Raw genomic sequence first — 21,804 nt, forward strand, 5'->3', positions numbered from 1 at the left:
GGCGGGTGCAGTCTTCTTCAGGATACACAACTTCCTGCGTGATTTGGGAATCTGTGTTGCAGAGGCCGAAGAAACTTTCTTTTGCCATGTGGGTCAGGATTTGAGCACGTTGAATGAAAATGAATGTTCCAGATGCAGTCAGATTTTGTTCAGTAATAACGAACTGTGTTCGGTCCCTGAGTCAACGAGAGTTCCGAAACTATGTTCATTGTTAATAGATGGTAACAAATGTCTAACAAAAATTCCAAAAAGGGTTATTGGGAGAATGGTCTCTCTTAAGGTTCTGGATTTGAGTGGGACGTCAGTGCAGTCATTACCGGAGAGTGTGGGGTGTTTGAAACAGCTAAGATGCCTCTTTTTATCAGGTATGCCCATCAACTTTCTACCTACATCTCTTACAAATCTTGGAAACCTGGAGATCCTTGATCTAAGCCGCTCTAGAATCACGGAATTACCGTCTGCCCTTCATAATTTGAAATCTTTAAGGCATCTAGCCATGGATAAATGTGGTCATTTGCAGTATCTACCTTGCAGCATCTCAAGGCTCACCTCTTTGCAGGGTTTGACAATGTATGGATGCACCAATCTATGGGAAAAAGGTGAGCCCAAGAAATGGAAAAAAGTGGCAAGCATTAGCGTCTGGCCAACTTAAAGCAACTCACCAGGCTCCATTTAACAAACAATGGGGGCGTTATTAGGGAAGGCACATTAGGGAATATGATTGAAATGAACACCCTCGTGTTAGAGCTCACAAAGGTGAGATCTCTGCCGAGTGACATGAATAATATGTCAAAGTTGAGAAAACTGTATATGAGAAAACTGTACATGGAGTGTCTTGACTTGGTTAGAATGGAAAATAGTTTTTGTGCTTTTCAGAATATGACTAGTCTTATATTATACAAGTGTAATATGTTGGAAGAACTTCCACATTTGCATAAGCTCAACAATCTGCAGCAATTGGAAATAATTGAATGCTCTAGATTAAAGAGGTTTCCTCAAGAATTCGGTGACAAGGAGGCATTTTCTTTATTGAAGATATTTTGAATTGTTGGGTTACATGAATTATAAGAGTTGCCAATCGTAAAGTAAGGAGCAATGCCAGTACTTGAAATGTTCATCATTGTAGAATGCTCAGCATTGAAGGTATTTCCAAAGAGTTATTTCAATTTGAAAACACTTCAAATAATAAAAATCTATGGTTGCAGTTCCCTGATAATGGAAGATTTAAGAGAACTTAGGGAATCCAATAAAATGATAGAGGTGAAGACTATGTCTATAGAAGACACCAGAGACTCAAGAAATAGGTACTCTCAATTGATGACGGAAATGAAAAGTTGGCTCTACGGAGAATTTTGGAGCAATAATGATGTGTTCCTTTTCTTAAGAAGTCTTTATACACTTCTGTATATGGTGACTTCTAGGAAGGGTAGTCCATTAAAATTGACTAATATAGACCAATCAATACTCAAAATACATAATAGTCATAAGCAAAACATATATTCCTCTATTATGTATATTTATTTACTATGTGGTTTTGAGTGCCGTTGTTGGAAAATATAATCATTAAATTAAAAGATATATTCATCTATTATGTATATTTATTTACTATGTGGTTATTATGTATATTTATTTACTATGTGGTTTTTTGAAAGACTCTCATGTCATTTTGTTACAATTGCCCTGTACACTTTAAAATCAACCTATCAATCAAGTACATGGTTGGTGTATATACTAGCAATTGTCCCAAAAGGTACAAAGAGAGGCCGATAAGATTATTAAATTGGAATTGTTGAATTGGAAAAGTTTTAATTTGATTAAAATAATAATTTTTGTATAAATTCCTACTTAATTAAAAGTTTTCTTTTTGGATACTCCCAATATTTTTATATGGGAAGTTTTCTAGAAGAGATAGAGATGAGCAATTTGAGCTGGTTAAAGTCTTTCTAATTGTTTTTTATTATGGTAAAATTATATTGATAATTCATTGGTTTTACTTTCAAAAACTTGAAAGAATTTGAAGAGCAAATATAAAATTACTTTATGGGATTTGATCCCAAAATCACTTATTTGTAAATACATACTCAATGAAATGTTATTTCGTTGAAACCCTGCACAAATGTTTGATATAAGAAGATAAGCCCAAAAAGTTGAAAGGCTACAACTAAAACTATAATCAACACCCACGTAATTCCTAATCATTGACAAAATCAAGAAAAAGGAAAAAAAAAACACATTCGTGATAGCAAAGTTACGAACCTTTCATAGTTTGTCATCAAGCATTGCAGAGTACATAATGAAATAGATCAGCTACTTAATTAACAAATAAGCCTCGTAGAATTTTGATAAAAAAAAAATTCTTTGGTTTTCAAAATTAAGCAAATAATAATGGATAAAAAATTTATATATGTCCAAGTCATGTAGAAGATTAATTATTGGTAGGGTTGCTTTGTTCCTATATACCGAAGTTTGAGGTTTATGGTATGTTTTGTTTGACAATATATATTATATACTATTAGGTTTGTTCCAATTAACTTTTAAGTTTCATGTTATATGTGTAGTTTCAATAAAAAATAATAGTATTTTTGAAGTGGAAAGATGCATTGCTGTTGGAGGACTGACTCTAGGGCTGTAATGGGTTAAAAAAACAGTTGCCAGAGGGAGAACTTATTCCACAGATTTGTATATAAAAATTGAGTTTTTTTATGCCACATGTACAATACTCTACACCAAATAGCCCCCAAAGAGAGGAATACCTCCATAAACATTGGAAACAAAGGGCTTCAATGCTTAACATCCATCTTCCAAAGGCGCTTCAAGGGTAAATACTTCTGCAAGAAACACTTTCAAATATGTGTGGGGCCCCAAAGTGGGTACTCCAACCTTCGTAGGCCATTCCAAATACTTGCATCTTCCTCCAAATGGTACATTCCCCCAGCAATTGAGCAAACAAGTAAACCAAGGGACTGACCTTTTCCAACCTATATTTAAAAGAACAAGCATCTTCCTTAAGAAGGCAATTGAGCAAACAAGTAAACCAAGGGACTGACCTTTTCCAGCCTATATTTAAAAGAACAAGCATCTTCCTTAAGAAGTAAACCAGTCAACTTATTATGGAATTTGTTTCATTGGAGTGCTCCACCTATTGATGTATCTCCATTTGAATAGGTTCCCTTGCACACATCTCCATGTTATTGGTTCAAGGCACCCACACATGGAGGGTATCTATTCAGATGATATAGTAACTATTGAACCCTTTTTTTTGGAATCGACCAATATGGCTGAAGCATCATTGCATCAATTGAAGGTACACAAGGATCTAACATTTTCAGGTTCTAATACTACTACATAACTTATACTTGGTTAAAAAGGTGTAGAAATATTCTACATGTGATGGCCTAGAGATAACAATACAGAGAGAAGATGACCTTCCTTTTACTCTCTTCCACCAACATGTACAATCTCCAAAGCAAACATTCAATTCAAGAATGCTCAGAACTTTCTTAAAAAACAAGGTAGATGCAATGGATGTTCAGAATTTCCCTTTGTTGTTATGTTATCAGATAAAGTTTACAACATGGGGATGATCTTGCAACTCTAGCGGCCCCTGTTATATTGGTGGCAACATGTGTGAATGCTACCTACCCCCAGGAGAACTACAAATGATTCTGCCATGAGAAACTGAAAAGTATATACCTAGGATGAAGCTAACAATAGTAAGCATATCTGATCATGATGCATAAAATGCATAAGGAAAAAATCCCCATATGTAGAACATAATAAAAAGTACAAAAGAATAGATGACAATGCCCAAAAGAAATCTGTGATACATTGCATGGAATGCCATCTGAAAAGCCGTACTATATTTTTCGTTACTTTTCCAATGTCATTTCATTTTTGCTGCAATAATTTCCATGCACTCATTTTAGAAGAAAATCATGAAGCTAAAGTTAATCGTAAGCCTAAAGTGCCCTGTCAACAGGAGCTGAAGCCTTTATTTCAAAGGCAAACAACGTTTAAAAAAAATATATATTTTAAACATGCTATGAATAACTAATAATTCTCGCATTATGCGTGGAGAATATCAGAAAGCAATTGTATTGCTAGTTCCTACTAATGCCTTTGCAAGGGGGCTTAAGATATCATTACTATAAAATGACTCTATATGACTCTCGAGTTCCAGATAGATGCTCATTGGCTCAATTTGAAGCACCAACAACAAAATAATTATGTTGCATCTTCAAAAGTACTTACAAAAATAAACTACTCTATGCACAACATGCCTCTTTTGAATTGGAGTCAAGATAGCATATTGACCACTCTGAGAGTATGAAATGTACTTTTCCTTTTCATTATTCTCCTTTTGCTGCTTGCCAAGAGCGGTGATCTTGAAGTGCTCTGAAAATGATTGACCAGGGAACAGAGGCATCCATTTAAGATAATTCGTGAAAGCAGTTCCCTATCAAAGTGATAGATATAAAATATAGACATCTTAGATTTCACACTGTGAAGTTGTCTCTTTCTGAATTGAAGACACTCTGATTATTCTCCAAATGCACCAAGGCTATTGATAAAACAGAGACCCCACCTCTAAAATAGAGTTTCATCCTTAGACAGATGGGAAAAACTTGGTCAGGTTGAAAGGGAGAGCATAAAATTCTTCACTTCTAGGATCGGTTTTGAATGAACAGAACTTATCCCACCAATGATGGCCTCTGTCTTTCCTTGTTGAACTCTTCCCCATATGTAGAGTTTTATCCAAAAACAATGCTACGCTGCCAGAAACTAAAGGTGGTGACGAGAAAATCACATTGATAATGTCATTGAACTGTTAAAAAAGCCATTCAAAAATGTTTAAAGTTAAAAACATTGAAATTTGAAGAATGAAGGGAATGTTGCCACAACGAACTGCTAGCCAAAAAATTTCAATTTAGTCCCTGAAAGAAGTTGTAAGAACCCTACCCATCGTCCATGAGTGTGGACTGGACCATGACCAGAAGAAACTGTAAATTCATTGAAGTACTGTGGTACTGATAATCCCAAAAACAGAGAGAAGCCCAAGATGAACTTCGTCCTGAAACTATTTAGATTGAAAAATTGAAGGAAACTGAGACCCCCACTAGTTGCTCATAAAGAATACAAAAAATTTCAGACATGAGGCAAAACCCAAAGAACTGATGTTCTACCCTACAATTTTAAAGCTGCATCGTACAAACTGTCTGCCAATATAGGTACCCAATGAATTGTTGTTTTACCCTAATATGTTAAAATTGCATTCTACAAACTAAGTGTCTGCCAAAATGAGTTAACCTTAAGGTTTTATGCATACGTCCATTATACATTATAGCAACAGCTAAGATACTACTAGTTGACTGAATTCGCAGCTCAGCACATAGGATCTGTGTACACCGTATACATACCAACATAACCAAAGAGGAGACAATACACGGCAGCGACAATGGGTGCTGGAATAGAAGCAAAGATTGCTCCAAATTTGCCTGGAACACATTAACATGAAATTAGCAATGCAAAATCCTAGACTAGGGAATAAACCCCAAAATGAGAACAATATCCCAACTTGAGTTGATTATCACCAAGAACAGAGAAGAATATCATAAATCCTGCTGATATCTGGAGCACCCTGCAACTCCCAACTCATGTCAACCCCAAAAGACCAGCATTCTCACTGCAAATTCCCAAGATAAGACAAATTTCAGAGCTAGTATTGCCAGAAATGGGTCAAGTTGCCTAGTTCTTACACTGATACTGTGGACCCATTTCCAGTTCCAAACATCCCATCCAATAAAATTCCAATTCCTTGTAGAGAGGACCATTACATTCCATCAACGATAATGATACAATCTTCCAATTACCTGAAGCCATAAGGGTGAAAGCAACCAATCCATTTCCTTCCTGCCAGCCTATACCACGGTTGATGATAGATTGAGGGGGAGGTGTGGCACTTGCAAACCTTGAAACAGCATAGAATGCACCAGTAGACTGCAAATTTATGAAAGAAAAAAAAAAATAGTAGTCAATACCCAATTTTGTTTTTAAATAGAAAGCCATAGATAACTATCAGAAAAGTCAACGAGATAAAGAAAATAAAAGACAAGAAAGTATATCTGATATATGGCAAGCAGGCAGACCTCAGCAAGAGACACAAATGCTGCAGCCATCATTGCAAAAGACTGTCCATCAAAAACAGGTCCTCCCCATTGAAATGGATATGGAACACTTATCCTGCAGAATAATAAAGACCATGCTGAGGCTTTGCATGAGAACGTACTGTATGAAGTGACATGACAATTAGTATGCATGCTTCTTGTAAGAATGCATACCATTTGGCACCACTAACTAGTCTAGAACGGTCTGTTCGGCAATGGGCTTGGGTCCTTTGAGGGGTATCCTTGTATGCTCCACCTACAGTGAGTATATGGGCATATGCCCACACAATAGCAACTGCAATTATGATGGCAAAACGCTCAAATAAAGGCTTCTTACGAGTCTTGATATGTCGACCATAATGAAAGGGAGGAAAAAAGAGTTTAATCAGTTAGTTTCATTCTGCAACAAATTAGTGCCGCAATCTTTCCAATTACAAATCATTTAATACAACAGATTTAAAAAAGCATGGAAAGACTAGGAACAGGATATATGATATATATCTAGAGAGATACACTCAAGAAGTTTACACATAATGGTAATTGGTTAATTCCTTACCTGTGAAAAGAAGACCAGTACAATAAGTTGTGGAAGCCCTATTTCAACGCATTTCCCCACCTGTAAATAACATCAGAGTACAACACTTCATTTGACATTTTTTCAAAAAAAAGAGGATATATTTTCAAACAAAACAGAAATTCAAATAGAATAGATATTACAAAATATACATCCCTTTGTTGTTATGTTATCAGATAAAGTTTACAACATGGGGATGATCTTGCAACTCTAGCGGCCCCTGTTATATTGGTGGCAACATGTGTGAATGCTGCCTACCCCCAGGAGAACTACAAATGATTCTGCCATGAGAAACTGAAAAGTATATACCTAGGATGAAGCTAACAATAGTAAGCATATCTAATCATGATGCATAAAATGCATAAGAAAAAAATCCCCCATATGTAGAACATAATAAAATGTACAAAAGAATAGATGACAATGCCCAAAAGAAACCTGTGATACATTGCATGGAATGCCATCTGAAAAGCCGTACTATATTTTTCGTTACTTTTCCAATGTCATTTCATTTTTGCTGCAATAATTTCCATGCACTCATTTTAGAAGAAAATCATGAAGCTAAAGTTAATGGTAAGCCTAAAGTGCCTGTCAACAAGCTGCCCTGTCAACAAAGTTTACCAAAAAAATTATATTTTAAACATGCTATGAATAACTAATAATTCTCACATTATGCGTGGAGAATATCAGAAAGCAATTGTACTGCTAGTTCCTACTAATGCCTTTGCAAGGGGGCTTAAGATATCATTACTATAAAATGACTCTATATGAATCTCGAGTTCCAGATAAATGCTCATTGGCTCAATTTGAAGCACCAACAACAACAAAAATTCTGTTGCATCTTCAAAAGTACTTACAAAAACAATGCTACGCTGCCAGAAACTAAAGGTGGTGACGAGAAAATCACATTGATAATGTCATTGAACTGTTAAAAAAGCCATTCAAAAATGTTTAAAGTTAAAAACATTGAAATTTGAAGAATGAAGGGAATGTTGCCACAACGAACTGCTAGCCAAAAAATTTCAATTTAGTCCCTGAAAGAAGTTGTAAGAACCCTACCCATCGTCCATGAGTGTGGACTGGACCATGACCATAAGAAACTGTAAATTCATTGAAGTACTGTGGTACTGATAATCCCAAAAACAGAGAGAAGCCCAAGATGAACTTCGTCCTGAAACTATTTAGATTGAAAAATTGAAGGAAACTGAGACCCCCACTAGTTGCTCATCAAGAATACAAAAAATTTCAGACATGAGGCAAAACCCAAAGAACTGATGTTCTACCCTACAATTTTAAAGCTGCATCGTACAAACTGTCTGCCAATATAGGTACCCAATGAATTGTTGTTTTACCCTAATATGTTGAAATTGCATTCTACAAACTAAGTGTCTGCCAAAATGAGTTAACCTTAAGGTTTTATGCATACGTCCATTATACATTATGGCAACAGCTAAGATACTACTAGTTGACTGAATTTGCAGCTCAGCACATAGGATCTGTGTAAACCGTATACATACCAACATAACCAAAGAGGAGACAATACATGGCAGCGACAATGGGTGCTGGAATAGAAGCAAAGATTGCTCCAAATTTGCCTGGAACACATTAACATGAAATTAGCAATGCAAAATCCTAGACTATGGAATAAACCCCAAAATGAGAACAATATCCCAACTTGAGTTGATTATCACCAAGAACAGAGAAGAATACCATAAATCCTGCTGATATCTGGAGCACCCTGCGACTCCCACCTCAGGTCAACCCCAAAAGACCAGCATTCTCACTGCAAATTCCCAAGATAAGACAAATTTTAGAGCTAGTATTGCCAGAAATGGGTCAAGTTGCAGCTAAAGTTGCCAGAAATGGGTCAAGTTGCCTGGTTCTTACACTGATACTGTGGACCCATTTCCAGTTCCAAACATCCCATCCAATAAAATTCCAACTCCCTGTAGAGAGGACCATTACATTCCATCAACGATAATGATACAATCTTCCAATTACCTGAAGCCATAAGGGTGAAAGCAACGAATCCATTTCCTTACCTGCCAGCCTATACCACGGCTGATGATAGATTGAGGGGGAGGTGTGGCACTTGCAAACCTTGAAACAACATAGAATGCACCAGTAGACTGCAAATTTATGAAAGAAAAAAAAAATAGTAGTCAATACCCAATTTTGCTTTTAAATAGAAACCCATAGATAACTATCAGAAATGTCAACGGGATAAAGAAAATAAAAGAGAAGAAAGTATATCTGATATATGGCAAGCAGGCAGACCTCAACAAGAGACACAAATGCTGCAGCCATCATTGCAAAAGACTGTCCATCAAAAACAGGTCCTCCCCATTGAAATGGATATGGAACACTTATCCTGCAGAATAATAAAGAGTCAAGACCATGCTGAGGCTTTGCATGAGAACGTACTGTATGAAGTGACATGACAATTAGTATGCATGCTTCTTGTAAGAATGCATACCATTTGGCACCACTAACTAGTCTAGAACACTCTGTTCGGCAATGGGCTTGGGTCCTTTGAGGGGTATCCTTGTATGCTCCACCTACAGTGAGTATATGGGCATATGCCCACACAATAGCAACTGCAATTATGATGGAAAAACGCTCAAATAAAGGCTTCTTATGAGTCTTGATATGTCGACCATAATGAAAGGGAGGAAAAAATAGTTTAATCAGTTAGTTTCATTCTGCAACAAATTAGTGCCGCAATCTTTCCAATTACAAATCATTTAATACAACAGATTTAAAAAAGCATGGAAAGACTAGGAACAGGATATATGATATATATCTAGAGAGATACACTCAAGAAGCTTACACATAATGGTAATTGGTTAATTCCTTACTTGTGAAAAGAAGACCAGTGCAATAAGTTGTGGAAGCCCTATTTCAACGCATTTCCCCACTTGTAAATAACATCAGAGTACAACACTTCATTTGACTTTTTTTCAAAAAAAAGAGGATATATTTTCAAACAAAACAGAAATTCAAATAGAATAGATATTACAAAATATACATCCCTTTGATGTTATGTTATCAGATAAAGTTTACAACATGGGGATGATCTTGCAACTCTAGCGGCCCCTGTTATATTGGTGGCAACATGTGTGAATGCTACCTACCCCCAGGAGAACTACAAATGATTTTGCCATGAGAAACTGAAAAGTATATACCTAGGATGAAGCTAACAATAGTAAGCATATCTAATCATGATGCATAAAATGCATAAGAAAAAAATCCCCCATATGTAGAACATAATAAAAAGTACAAAAGAATAGATGACAATTCCCAAAAGAAATCTGTGATACATTGCATGGAATGCCATCTGAAAAGCCGTACTATATTTTTCGTTACTTTTCCAATGTCATTTCATTTTTGCTGCAATAATTTCCATGCACTCATTTTAGAAGAAAATCATGAAGCTAAAGTTAATGGTAAGCCTAAAGTGCCCTGTCAACAGGAGCTGAAGCCTTTATTTCAAAGGCAAACAACGTTTACCAAAAAAATTATATTTTAAACATGCTATGAATAACTAATAATTCTCGCATTATGCGTGGAGAATATCAGAAAGCAATTGTACTGCTAGTTCCTACTAATGCCTTTGCAAGGGAGCTTAAGATATCATTACTATAAAATGACTCTATATGACTCTCGAGTTCCAGATAAATGCTCATTGGCTCAATTTGAAGCACCAACAACAACAAAAATTCTGTTGCATCTTCAAAAGTACTTACAAAAATAAACTACTCTATGCACAACATGCCTCTTTTGAATTGGAGCCAAGATAGCATATTGACCACTCTGAGAGTCTGAAATGTACTTTTCCTTTTCATTATTCTCCTTTTGCTACTTGCCAAGAGCGGTGATCTTGAAGTGCTCTGAAAATGATTGACCAGGGAACAGAGGCATCCATTTAAGATAATTCGTGAAAGCAGTTCCCTATCAAAGTGATAGATATAAAATATAGACATCTTAGATTTCACACTGTGAAGTTGTCTCTTTCTGAATTGAAGACACTCTAATTATTCTCCAAATGCACCAAGGCTATTGATAAAACAGAGACCCCACCTCTAAAATAGAGTTTCATCCTCAGATAGATGGGTTGGTCAGGTTGAAAGGGAGAGCATAAAACTCTTCACTTTTAGGATCGATTTTGAATGAACAGAACTTATCCCACCAATGATGGCCTCTGTCTTTCCTTGTTGAACTCTTCCCCATATGTAGAGTGTTATCCAAAAACAATGCTACGCTGCCAGCAACTAAAGGTGGTGACGAGAAAATCACATTGATAATGTCATTGAACTGTTAAAAAAGTCATTCAAAAATGTTTAAAGTTAAAAACATTGAAATTTGAAGAATGAAGGGAATGTTGCCACAACGAACTGCTAGCCAAAAAATTTCAATTTAGTCCCTGAAAGAAGTTGTAAGAACCCTACCCATTGTCCATGAGTGTGGACTGGACCATGACCATAAGAAACTGTAAATTCATTGAAGTACTGTGGTACTGATAATGCCGAAAACAGAGAGAAGTCCGAGATGAACTTCATCCTGAAACTATTTAGATTGCAAAATTGAAGGAAACTGAGACCCCCACCAGCTGCTCATCAAGAATACAAAAAATTTCAGACATGAGGCAAAACCCAAAGAATTTCTGTTCTACCCTACAATTTTAAAGCTGCATCGTACAAACTGCCTGCCAATATAGGTACCCAATGAATTGTTGTTTTACCCTAATATGTTGAAATTGCATTGTACAAACTAAGTGTCTGCCAATATGAGTTAACCTTAAGGTTTTATGCATACATCCATTATACATTATGGCAACAGCTAAGATACTACTAGTTGACTGACTTTGCAGCTCAGCACATAGGATTTGTGTACACCGTATACATACCAACATAACCAAAGAGGAGACAGTACACGGCAGCGACAATGGGTGCTGGAATAGAAGCAAAGATTGCTCCAAATTTGCCTGGAACACATTAACATGAAATTAGCAATGCAAAATCCTAGACTAGGGAATAAACCCCAAAATGAGAACAATATCCCAACTTGAGTTGATTATCACCAAGAACAGAGAAGAATATCATAAATCCTGCTGATATCTAGAGCACCCTGCGACTCCCAACTCATGTCAACCCCAAAAGACCAGCATTCTCACTGCAAATTCCCAAGATAAGACAAATTTCAGAGCTAGTATTGCCAGAAATGGGTCAAGTTGTAGCTAAAGTTGCCAGAAATGGGTCAAGTTTCCTGGTTCTTACACTGATACTGTGGACCCATTTCTAGTTCCAAACATCCCATCCAATAAATTCCAATTCCCTGTAGAGAGGACCATTACATTCCATCAACGACAATGATACAATCTTCCAATTACCTGAAGCCATAAGGGTGAAAGCAACGAATCCATTTCCTTACCCGCCAGCCTATACCACGGCTGATGATAGATTGAGGGGGAGGTGTGGCACTTGCAAACCTTGAAACAGCATAGAATGCACCAGTAGACTGCAAATTTATGAAAGAAAAAAAAAAATAGTAGTCAATACCCAATTTTGCTTTTAAATAGAAACCCATAGATAACTATCAGAAATGTCAACGGGATAAAGAAAATAAAAGAGAAGAAAGTATATCTGATATATGGCAAGTAGGCAGACCTCAACAAGGGACACAAATGCTGCAGCCATCATTGCAAAAGACTGTCCATCAAAAACAGGTCCTCCCCATTGAAATGGATATGGAACACTTATCCTGCAGAATAATAAAAAGAAAATAAAAGAGAAGAAAGTATATCTGATATATGGCAGGCAGGCAGACCTCAACAAGAGACACAAATGCTGCAGCCATCATTGCAAAAGACTGTCCATCAAAAACAGGTCCTCCCCATTGAAATGGATATGGAACACTTATCCTGCAGAATAATAAAGACCATGCTGAGGCTTTGCATGAGAACGTACTGAATGAAGTGACATGACAATTAGCATGCATGCTTCTTGTAAGAATGCATACCATTTGGCACCACTAACTAGTCTAGAACGGTCTGTTCGGCAATGGGCTTGGGTCCTTTGAGGGGTATGCTTGTATGCTCCACCTACAGTGAGAATATGGGCATATGCCCACACAATAGCAACTGCAATTATGATGGCAAAACGCTCAAATAAAGGCTTCTTACGAGTCTTGATATGTCGACCATACTGAAAGGGAGGACAAAAGAGTTTAATCAGTTAGTTTCATTCTGCAACAAATTAGTGCCACAATCTTTCCAATTACAAATCATTTAATACAACAGATTTAAAAAAGCATGGAAAGACTAGGAACAGGATATATGATATATATCTAGAGAGATACACTCTAGAAGTTTACACATAATGGTAATTGGTTAATTCCTTACCTGTGAAAAGAAGACCAGTGCAATAAGTTGTGGAAGCCCTATTTCAACGCATTTCCCCACCTGTAAATAACATCAGAGTACAACACTTCATTTGACTTTAAAAAAAAAAAAGAGGATATATTTTCAAACAAAATGGAAATTCAAATAGAATATATATTACAAAATATACATCCAAACATAAATTTGAAGGCAGGTAATATGGATATCCAAACGTATGGGTGTTTGGTGAACAGAAGAAATTCCAAGTTTGACGCGAAAAACCTATCAATCTATTGAAAATTGCAAAACTGGTTTCGATAGGACCCAAAACTTATTATTGTAAATGCAAGTTTAACTGGTTGAAAGTTAAAATAAAAACTAAGAGTTGGGCTATTAACTAATAGCTGAATAAACTGACATGATTTGGTTGAAGACATATCAGGTCAATTTTAGTGAGTTAAAGTTCATTAAATTGACAACACTTGAGTCAGGTCATTCTTATGCTAGTCACTAATACTTTTACTGCATGCAAATATTTCTGAAATACATTTGAACCAAATGAAAGGACTTCATCTATGCTAGCTACTCAAGCTAGAAAGTGTATCAGCGCAAGTAAAATCGAATCCACTGGATTCAAAAAGATTCAGTAGCTATGTCATTTAGTCATTATAGCTTAAATTTTCACAAGAGAAGTTTCAAAACAAACTGGAAATAATTCTTTTCAGAACTTACCATGATCCATTTGTGAAACAGTCCAACTCTGAACACTGCTTATTACTAATGTGATTAATATTAATAAAGATCGTACATAATATGCTATTGTGTTAAAAGTTTAAACCTTAAATATATATTAGACGATATAATTAGGAGTAAATCAGGACTAATCTAAGTCAAACATTTCTGAAACATTTTTTATTCATAATACATTTCCCAAAAACATTTTCTGTTTCATCTAGTTTATGCAATATATTTCATCCTGAGTATCTGTGTAAAAGCAGGTGTTAAGTTCCAACCAAACTATCTGTCTAGAAATCACCTACGATGCAGAAAAGCACACACTGCCTCCATTCAAAAGAAGAGTCTGCAGATATCAAATCAAAATATCTATTGCTTCAAGATAAATGAAAGTCCAACAGATGGACCTTGTTTAATAGAAATCGTCATCAAGCCCGTAATTATCCAAGCAATATGGGTGCTAGTCAAGTTAGCTAGCATACTTGAGCAGGTCCTTCTGTTCCAAACCAGTTGTAATCACACTGTAATTTTGAGTACCCTGCAGCTTTCCATATTAACTAACAAAAATGCTGGACTAGGGCACTCAAGCTTAGGAATTCTATACCCATATAACTCAAATGCAATTATGGCATTCATTGAAACTTGAAGCATATGAATTCTATTCAAGCAAATAGAAAATTTGTTTAATACCAAGTGAGTGCAATAGAGATCAGCTTCTGAAATAGAATTTGTTTAAGCCAAGTGAACATAACAGAAATGGTGCTCAGTGTCCACTTACCCCCGGGAACCCAAGTTCATGGAGCCCAAGAGAAACAAGAGTTACTAGCGGAACCGCTGAAAGAGGACTCAGATACCTGACACGCACAATGCCATCAAGACAACAAAATCAGGATCTACAGACTGTAAATCCTTAGTACATGTAGAAAATTTGAACGAAATTACTTGAGAAAATGCATAGAGATCAAACCAACCTTAAAACAACAGCCCATAGACCACTGAATCCCAGGATGATTTGCAGTGTTTCGACTTCTTGAACCAAGATTGGATCTACTTAAATTTGATCGACTTCTACTTTTGTTATCATATATATAAATACTTCTATCATAAAACTGAGTGTTTGCAAGAGGTTGCATAGATTTCAGGGGGCCCATCTACTAAAATAAGAGTAGAATGGGTACGCAGTAAAGAGATAATTTTGATAAACATGTGCCATACAAGTAGGACAACCCATAGTGAGATTGGAATGGAAACTCATACCATACGGGTCGGGCAGATCATAAAGAGACCCAAATTAAAACTAATGCCATAGAGGTGGAGAAAACAGTAAACTACAGTGGGATTGGAATCGAAACTCATGCCATAAAGGTGAAGCTGACCACAGAGAAACTCAAATTGAAAATTATGCTATAAGAATGGGGCAAACAAAAGAGAAACTCTTAATTATAAAAATGTTCCTTACATAACTCTTAACACATTTGTGTAGCTACAGTGGCCAGCCAGTTTGTGAACAGCCTTATAGAATTGAAGAGAATATACTTAAAGGCACCCAGAATGTAATGTATGTTGTGATAAACCATTCATCTGTCCTTCAGAAAATATTCACACTAATTGGAGAAATCTTTTTAGCATTGTAAAACAACCAACAAATAAATAGCAATCACAACAAAAAATGGTATTATAACAGTTGAAAAAGATACTGGGTAGCTCTACAATCAATCCATGTTGAAGTCACAGCACAACCTTCATAATCTTTACAGATCGCGACCCCCAATTATTCCAACAATGTATAGGAGAAAGAAAACAACATAAAACCCTAATGTTGAAAGAATACACCAACATCTACCAAAAAAAACCTAAAACTTCTTTGGGGTGAAGGAATTTTTTTTAAATCAAGAAAATTGGTAAACTTGCTACTTGTCATGGAAAAGATTTGATTCAAGTCAATAGGACTGCCCTTATAGTCCTGAAACTAGAGCAATTGCCCACAAACCTACCTAAACAAATAACTTAAACCTAGGTGAGACCCTATATTGTTCAGAAACAATCTTGAATTTTATTACCTAAACAAATAACTTAAACCTAGGTGAGACCCTATATTGGTCAGAAACAACCTTGAATTTTATTCCGTTAAAGGTTATTATTCAAAATCCACACAATGGTAAAGACTCTATATGTGAAAGTTATCCAAGAGAGTGTAAAGCAACCAATCCTTTTCATCAGAGGCCTTAAATTTTTGACATCATTCTAATTGGTGTTGAATGTCATAAATTGGTTTTTTATAATATAAATAATTATTCACAATCTACTTAAAAAGAAACTAAACAACACCCAAACCAAAATCCAACCATTAAAAACTAAAAATGAGGCACCATTTCTTCGGAAGTGTACCCTTACCTCTTCTGTCATTGACTTCCACTTATCAGCTCCTTGTCGATTGACCTGCATGAAACAGTTCATATTTCAGTTCCTACAGATTCACTTCACACATGCAAAACATATCTAATGGCCGAAAAGACCAGGTTTACCATAGCTTCTCTGTATATAAATAAGATATCACGCAACAAATAAGATAACTTACAAATATGGGTTTTGAATCTAGCATACCCCTTTGGCATCAGCATTATCCTCTTTGTATTTTTTTCTGAACTCCTCCCTGTCATGACAGATTTTGCAAGCAAGCAAACATGGCTTTTATTTAAAGAGTCCAAAATAATACAACTCATTAAGAGATCTAGGTATTCATGCTTCTATGTATGCGCACACACATAATGCCTTCACGTTGCAGGAGCATAATGCCCAAAAGAGGTATGCTAAGTTCAGAATCAAGGACCTCAACACTGCAACTACGTGTAAACTTCATTATATATTTTGACAGTTGGTAAAGCCTTCAAGATATCTTACATAAAAACAAAGAAAACTGTCTGTGGCTTTTTGGGTTGATTTGGATCCTTTGGCTTCTTGGCACATTTTGGAGCCTTTTGAATCTCCACCCCTTCTGTTCTCTGATGCTTTCTACTTCTGCTGCAAAAGAACAGAAGTACCAAAGTTTTTAACAGCACTGAACTCAAAATGTCTATTGACACATATCATGATGGTACCCATTTTAGGTCGAAGGGGAGCTAAAATAAATAAGGGGGATAGTCAAAGATAGTAGAATATACAATTGTGGATGCCCCCTCACAGCAGAATCAATTGTACGGTGACACTGTTCTGTAGGTAATGGGTACGTGGAGTGTGAAGAAACCCTGGCTGAACAGGTACTATGGCAGAGTTAGGAGTTTGGCTTCATAGTTTAGGAGTTTTAAATTGCAGTATACACATCGTAAATATAATCTTACCGCGCGTGTCTTAGCCGAGCAAGGGTTTGACAGATCTGTTATAGTCTGGAGTAATAGTGCAAAGATGAGATGTTGCGAAGGTGCAGCGATCCAGAAAATGCCAAGAATTATGTGATGGAGCAGAGCTGCGATGGTTACGACAAGATCAAAGACAGGTGGGTGGCGTGTGTTACGGGATAATAGAATTAGGGCTTATTTGTTAGCTATATACTAGGGTTTCTTTATCCGGCTAATGGGTTTTAGGTTCCTCTTTTGGAGGGTAGCATTTCATGCTTTCATAGCAATAGTTTTCTGAATGTTAGGGAGCTAATTTGGTTAGACTGGTGTATTATTCATGCCGTGTTGATTTTTAATGATTTTATTCATGCTGATAACTACTGGAAATTGTCAATTGGTGTTGATGGGCCTTTAGTTTTTTCCTCTGGCTGGTAACAGTTTATGCTAATGTTCAATATGAGCACTGATGTTTTTTTATTAATGTTTGCAGAGTGTCACCGTACAATTGATTCTGCTGTGAGGGGGCATCCACAATTGTATATTCTACTATCTTTGACTATCCCCCTTATTTATTTTAGCTCCCCTTCGACCTAAAATGGGTACCATCATGATATGGGTCAATAGACATTTTGAGTTCAATGCTGTTAAAAACTTTGGTACTTCTGTTCTTTTGCAGCAGAAGTAGAAAGCATCAGAGAACAGAAGGGGTGGAGATTCAAAAGGCTCCAAAATGTGCCAAGAAGCCAAAGGATCCAAATCAACCCAAAAAGCCACAGACAGTTTTCTTTGTTTTTATGTAAGATATCTTGAAGGCTTTACCAACTGTCAAAATATATAATGAAGTTTACACGTAGTTGCAGTGTTGAGGTCCTTGATTCTGAACTTAGCATACCTCTTTTGGGCATTATGTTCCTGCAACGTGAAGGCATTATGTGTGTGCGCATACATAGAAGCATGAATACCTAGATCTCTTAATGAGTTGTATTATTTTGGACTCTTTAAATAAAAGCCATGTTTGCTTGCTTGCAAAATCTGTCATGACAGGGAGGAGTTCAGAAAAAAAATACAAAGAGGATAATGCTGATGCCAAAGGGGTATGCTAGATTCAAAACCCATATTTGTAAGCTATCTTATTTGTTGCGTGATATCTTATTTATATACAGAGAAGCTATGGTAAACCTGGTCTTTTCGGCCATTAGATATGTTTTGCATGTGTGAAGTGAATCTGTAGGAACTGAAATATGAACTGTTTCATGCAGGTCAATCGACAAGGAGCTGATAAGTGGAAGTCAATGACATAAGAGGTAAGGGTACACTTCCGAAGAAATGGTGCCTCATTTTTAGTTTTTAATGGTTGGATTTTGGTTTGGGTGTTGTTTAGTTTCTTTTTAAGTAGATTGTGAATAATTATTTATATTATAAAAAACCAATTTATGACATTCAACACCAATTAGAATGATGTCAAAAATTTAAGGCCTCTGATGAAAAGGATTGGTTGCTTTACACTCTCTTGGATAACTTTCACATATAGAGTCTTTACCATTGTGTGGATTTTGAATAATAACCTTTAGCGGAATAAAATTCAAGGTTGTTTCTGACCAATATAGGGTCTCACCTAGGTTTAAGTTATTTGTTTAGGTAATAAAATTCAAGGTTGTTTCTGAACAATATAGGGTCTCACCTAGGTTTAAGTTATTTGTTTAGGTAGGTTTGTGGGCAATTTCTCTAGGCTCAGGACTATAAGGGCAGTCCTATTGACTTGAATCAAATCTTTTCCATGACAGGTAGCAGGTTTACCAATTTTCTTGATTTAAAAAAAATTCCTTCACCCCAAAGAAGTTTTAGGTTTTTTTTGGTAGATGTTGGTGTATTCTTTCAACATTAGGGTTTTATGTTGTTTTCTTTCTCCTATACATTGTTGGAATAATTGGGGGTCTCGATCTGTAAAGATTATGAAGGTTGTGCTGTGACTTCAACATGGATTGATTGTAGAGCTACCCAGTATCTTTTTCAACTGTTATAATACCATTTTTTGTTGTGATTGCTATTTATTTGTTGGTTGTTTTACAATGCTAAAAAGATTTCTCCAATTAGTGTGAATATTTTCTGAAGGACAGATGAATGGTTTATCACAACATACATTACATTCTGGGTGCCTTTAAGTATATTCTCTTCAATTCTATAAGGCTGTTCACAAACTGGCTGGCCACTGTAGCTACACAAATGTGTTAAGAGTTATGTAAGGAACATTTTTATAATTAAGAGTTTCTCTTTTGTTTGCCCCATTCTTATAGCATAATTTTCAATTTGAGTTTCTCTGTGGTCAGCTTCACCTTTATGGCATGAGTTTCGATTCCAATCCCACCATGAACAATATTCTTTCAAAGCTAGGTGTAAATCCTAGGCAAATTTCAAATCGGAATCTTTAATCATCATCACTCTCGAAGGATTAAAATTATGCAAACCAACAATTCTTCTCTATCTATTTATTCCATAAATTGAAGAAATTTATTTAAAATAGTTGGATATTTAACAGAAAATATAAATGATTATAACTAATTTTAATTTCTTTATTAATCATCACTCCCAAACTATTAAAATTTTGCAAACCAGCAATTCTTCTCCAAGCCTTTGGGAGTTCTCTTTGTTTGCCTTGGTGAGTACCGTCCATCCAATGATTCAACGAGTTCGTTCGGTATCGGTCATTGTTCGCGATGATGCTTCCATGCAGTATTCATCTGCAATATAAAAACGTTGTGCATACCCTGACATAAATATTTGCGGTATTGATTGTTTTCTGCTCTGCTATTTTCAGTGGATTTTGTTCTGCGATTCTCAGAATTTGTCAGCATGTCGATGGGAATGCCACATCAAATTGGCTCCTCGTGTGGAAGTATTTTAACAGCTGAAAAACTTTCATATTCGGAGACCTGTTCTGATTGTTGTTTAGATGAGGCGGGAAGAATTGTATCAGCTCAATGGAGTCCTGCTTCAGGTCTGAAATGTACAACCCGGAGACCTAAAGTAGATTTTGTTATACATCGACTGCAAGTTTCTTGTAGATTAAAGGCTCAAGCTTAATTCTGCTCGCTGTTCCTCCGCTTATTAGTTTCTCGTGGATCGAACTTAATTCTGTGCTTGTTTGCCTTCCACAATCTCTCTGTTTTTCTTAGTTGCTCAAGCCTCAAAATTAACTCGATGCTCCTTAGTTTTCCATGAACCCACTTGTGTTTTTGATATCTGTATCAGACTTGGTCAAGAACTCAAATATCTCTATCTTTGACCAAAATGAAAGATCCCTACGTCTGACAAGTCCCAGATAGGATATCTATTCTGCCAAATTTGCCTAGGATTTACACCTAGCTTTGAAAGAATATTGTTCATGGTGGGATTGGAATCAAAACTCATGCCATAAAGGTGAAGCTGACCACAGAGAAACTCAAATTGAAAATTATGCTATAAGAATGGGGCAAACAAAAGAGAAACTCTTAATTATAAAAATGTTCCTTACATAACTCTTAACACATTTGTGTAGCTACAGTGGCCAGCCAGTTTGTGAACAGCCTTATAGAATTGAAGAGAATATACTTAAAGGCACCCAGAATGTAATGTATGTTGTGATAAACCATTCATCTGTCCTTCAGAAAATATTCACACTAATTGGAGAAATCTTTTTAGCATTGTAAAACAACCAACAAATAAATAGCAATCACAACAAAAAATGGTATTATAACAGTTGAAAAAGATATTGGGTAGCTCTACAATCAATCCATGTTGAAGTCACAGCACAACCTTCATAATCTTTACAGATCGGGACCCCCAATTATTCCAACAATGTATAGGAGAAAGAAAACAACATAAAACCCTAATGTTGAAAGAATACACCAACATCTACCAAAAAAAACCTAAAACTTCTTTGGGGTGAAGGAATTTTTTTTAAATCAAGAAAATTGGTAAACCTGCTACTTGTCATGGAAAAGATTTGATTCAAGTCAATAGGACTGCCCTTATAGTCCTGAGCCTAGAGCAATTGCCCACAAACCTACCTAAACAAATAACTTAAACCTAGGTGAGACCCTATATTGTTCAGAAACAACCTTGAATTTTATTACCTAAACAAATAACTTAAACCTAGGTGAGACCCTATATTGGTCAGAAACAACCTTGAATTTTATTCCGTTAAAGGTTATTATTCAAAACCCACACAATGGTAAAGACTCTATATGTGAAAGTTATCCAAGAGAGTGTAAAGCAACCAATCCTTTTCATCAGAGGCCTTAAATTTTTGACATCATTCTAATTGGTGTTGAATGTCATAAATTGGTTTTTTATAATATAAATAATTATTCACAATCTACTTAAAAAGAAACTAAACAACACCCAAACCAAAATCCAACCATTAAAAACTAAAAATGAGGCACCATTTCTTCGGAAGTGTACCCTTACCTCTTCTGTCATTGACTTCCACTTATCAGCTCCTTGTCGATTGACCTGCATGAAACAGTTCATATTTCAGTTCCTACAGATTCACTTCACACATGCAAAACATATCTAATGGCCGAAAAGACCAGGTTTACCATAGCTTCTCTGTATATAAATAAGATATCACACAACAAATAA

General features: G+C 36.0%; 1 protein-coding gene, 1 long non-coding RNA gene and 2 pseudogenes across 4 annotated transcripts in view; all 4 read right to left on the minus strand.

Moving 5' to 3' along the window:
• Nucleotides 1-4,200: 4,200 nt before the first annotated feature.
• On the minus strand, nucleotides 4,201-6,544 carry LOC149157577 (nucleobase-ascorbate transporter 7-like; annotated as a pseudogene). Its single transcript, XR_016261217.1, has 8 exons — nucleotides 6,339-6,544; nucleotides 6,147-6,240; nucleotides 5,914-5,997; nucleotides 5,757-5,818; nucleotides 5,592-5,683; nucleotides 5,418-5,495; nucleotides 4,960-5,077; nucleotides 4,201-4,825 (listed from the first exon to the last, which is right to left on the minus strand). The product of XR_016261217.1 is annotated as a nucleobase-ascorbate transporter 7-like (transcript).
• On the minus strand, nucleotides 6,435-8,684 carry LOC149157578 (uncharacterized). The gene is made up of 6 exons (XR_016261618.1): nucleotides 8,623-8,684; nucleotides 8,446-8,518; nucleotides 8,253-8,330; nucleotides 7,593-7,660; nucleotides 6,721-6,780; nucleotides 6,435-6,505 (listed from the first exon to the last, which is right to left on the minus strand). It is a non-coding gene; the product is annotated as an uncharacterized LOC149157578 (long non-coding RNA).
• Nucleotides 8,685-9,044: 360 nt separating this feature from the next.
• LOC149157579 (nucleobase-ascorbate transporter 7-like) lies at nucleotides 9,045-14,838 on the minus strand (annotated as a pseudogene). The gene is made up of 13 exons (XR_016261218.1): nucleotides 14,792-14,838; nucleotides 14,628-14,703; nucleotides 13,136-13,195; nucleotides 12,754-12,938; nucleotides 12,562-12,655; nucleotides 12,166-12,252; nucleotides 12,012-12,069; nucleotides 11,816-11,907; nucleotides 11,642-11,719; nucleotides 11,184-11,344; nucleotides 9,594-11,006; nucleotides 9,212-9,332; nucleotides 9,045-9,106 (listed from the first exon to the last, which is right to left on the minus strand). The product of XR_016261218.1 is annotated as a nucleobase-ascorbate transporter 7-like (transcript).
• A 4,652-nt stretch (nucleotides 14,839-19,490) lies between these two features.
• Nucleotides 19,491-21,804, minus strand: part of LOC149157580 (uncharacterized) — a 53,270-nt gene continuing 50,956 nt past the window's right edge. The window contains exon 5 of the mRNA XM_089435877.1: nucleotides 19,491-21,675. Coding sequence (XP_089292003.1) covers nucleotides 21,532-21,675 — 144 coding nt within the window. The 3' untranslated portion in view covers nucleotides 19,491-21,531. The remainder of the gene's footprint in view (nucleotides 21,676-21,804) is intronic.

The sequence above is a fragment of the Pinus tabuliformis genome, chromosome 5_2 (genome assembly GCF_031772625.1).
Source record: "Pinus tabuliformis cultivar Carrire ecotype Pingquan chromosome 5_2, CPIR1, whole genome shotgun sequence".
Lineage (NCBI taxonomy): Eukaryota > Viridiplantae > Streptophyta > Pinopsida > Pinales > Pinaceae > Pinus > Pinus tabuliformis.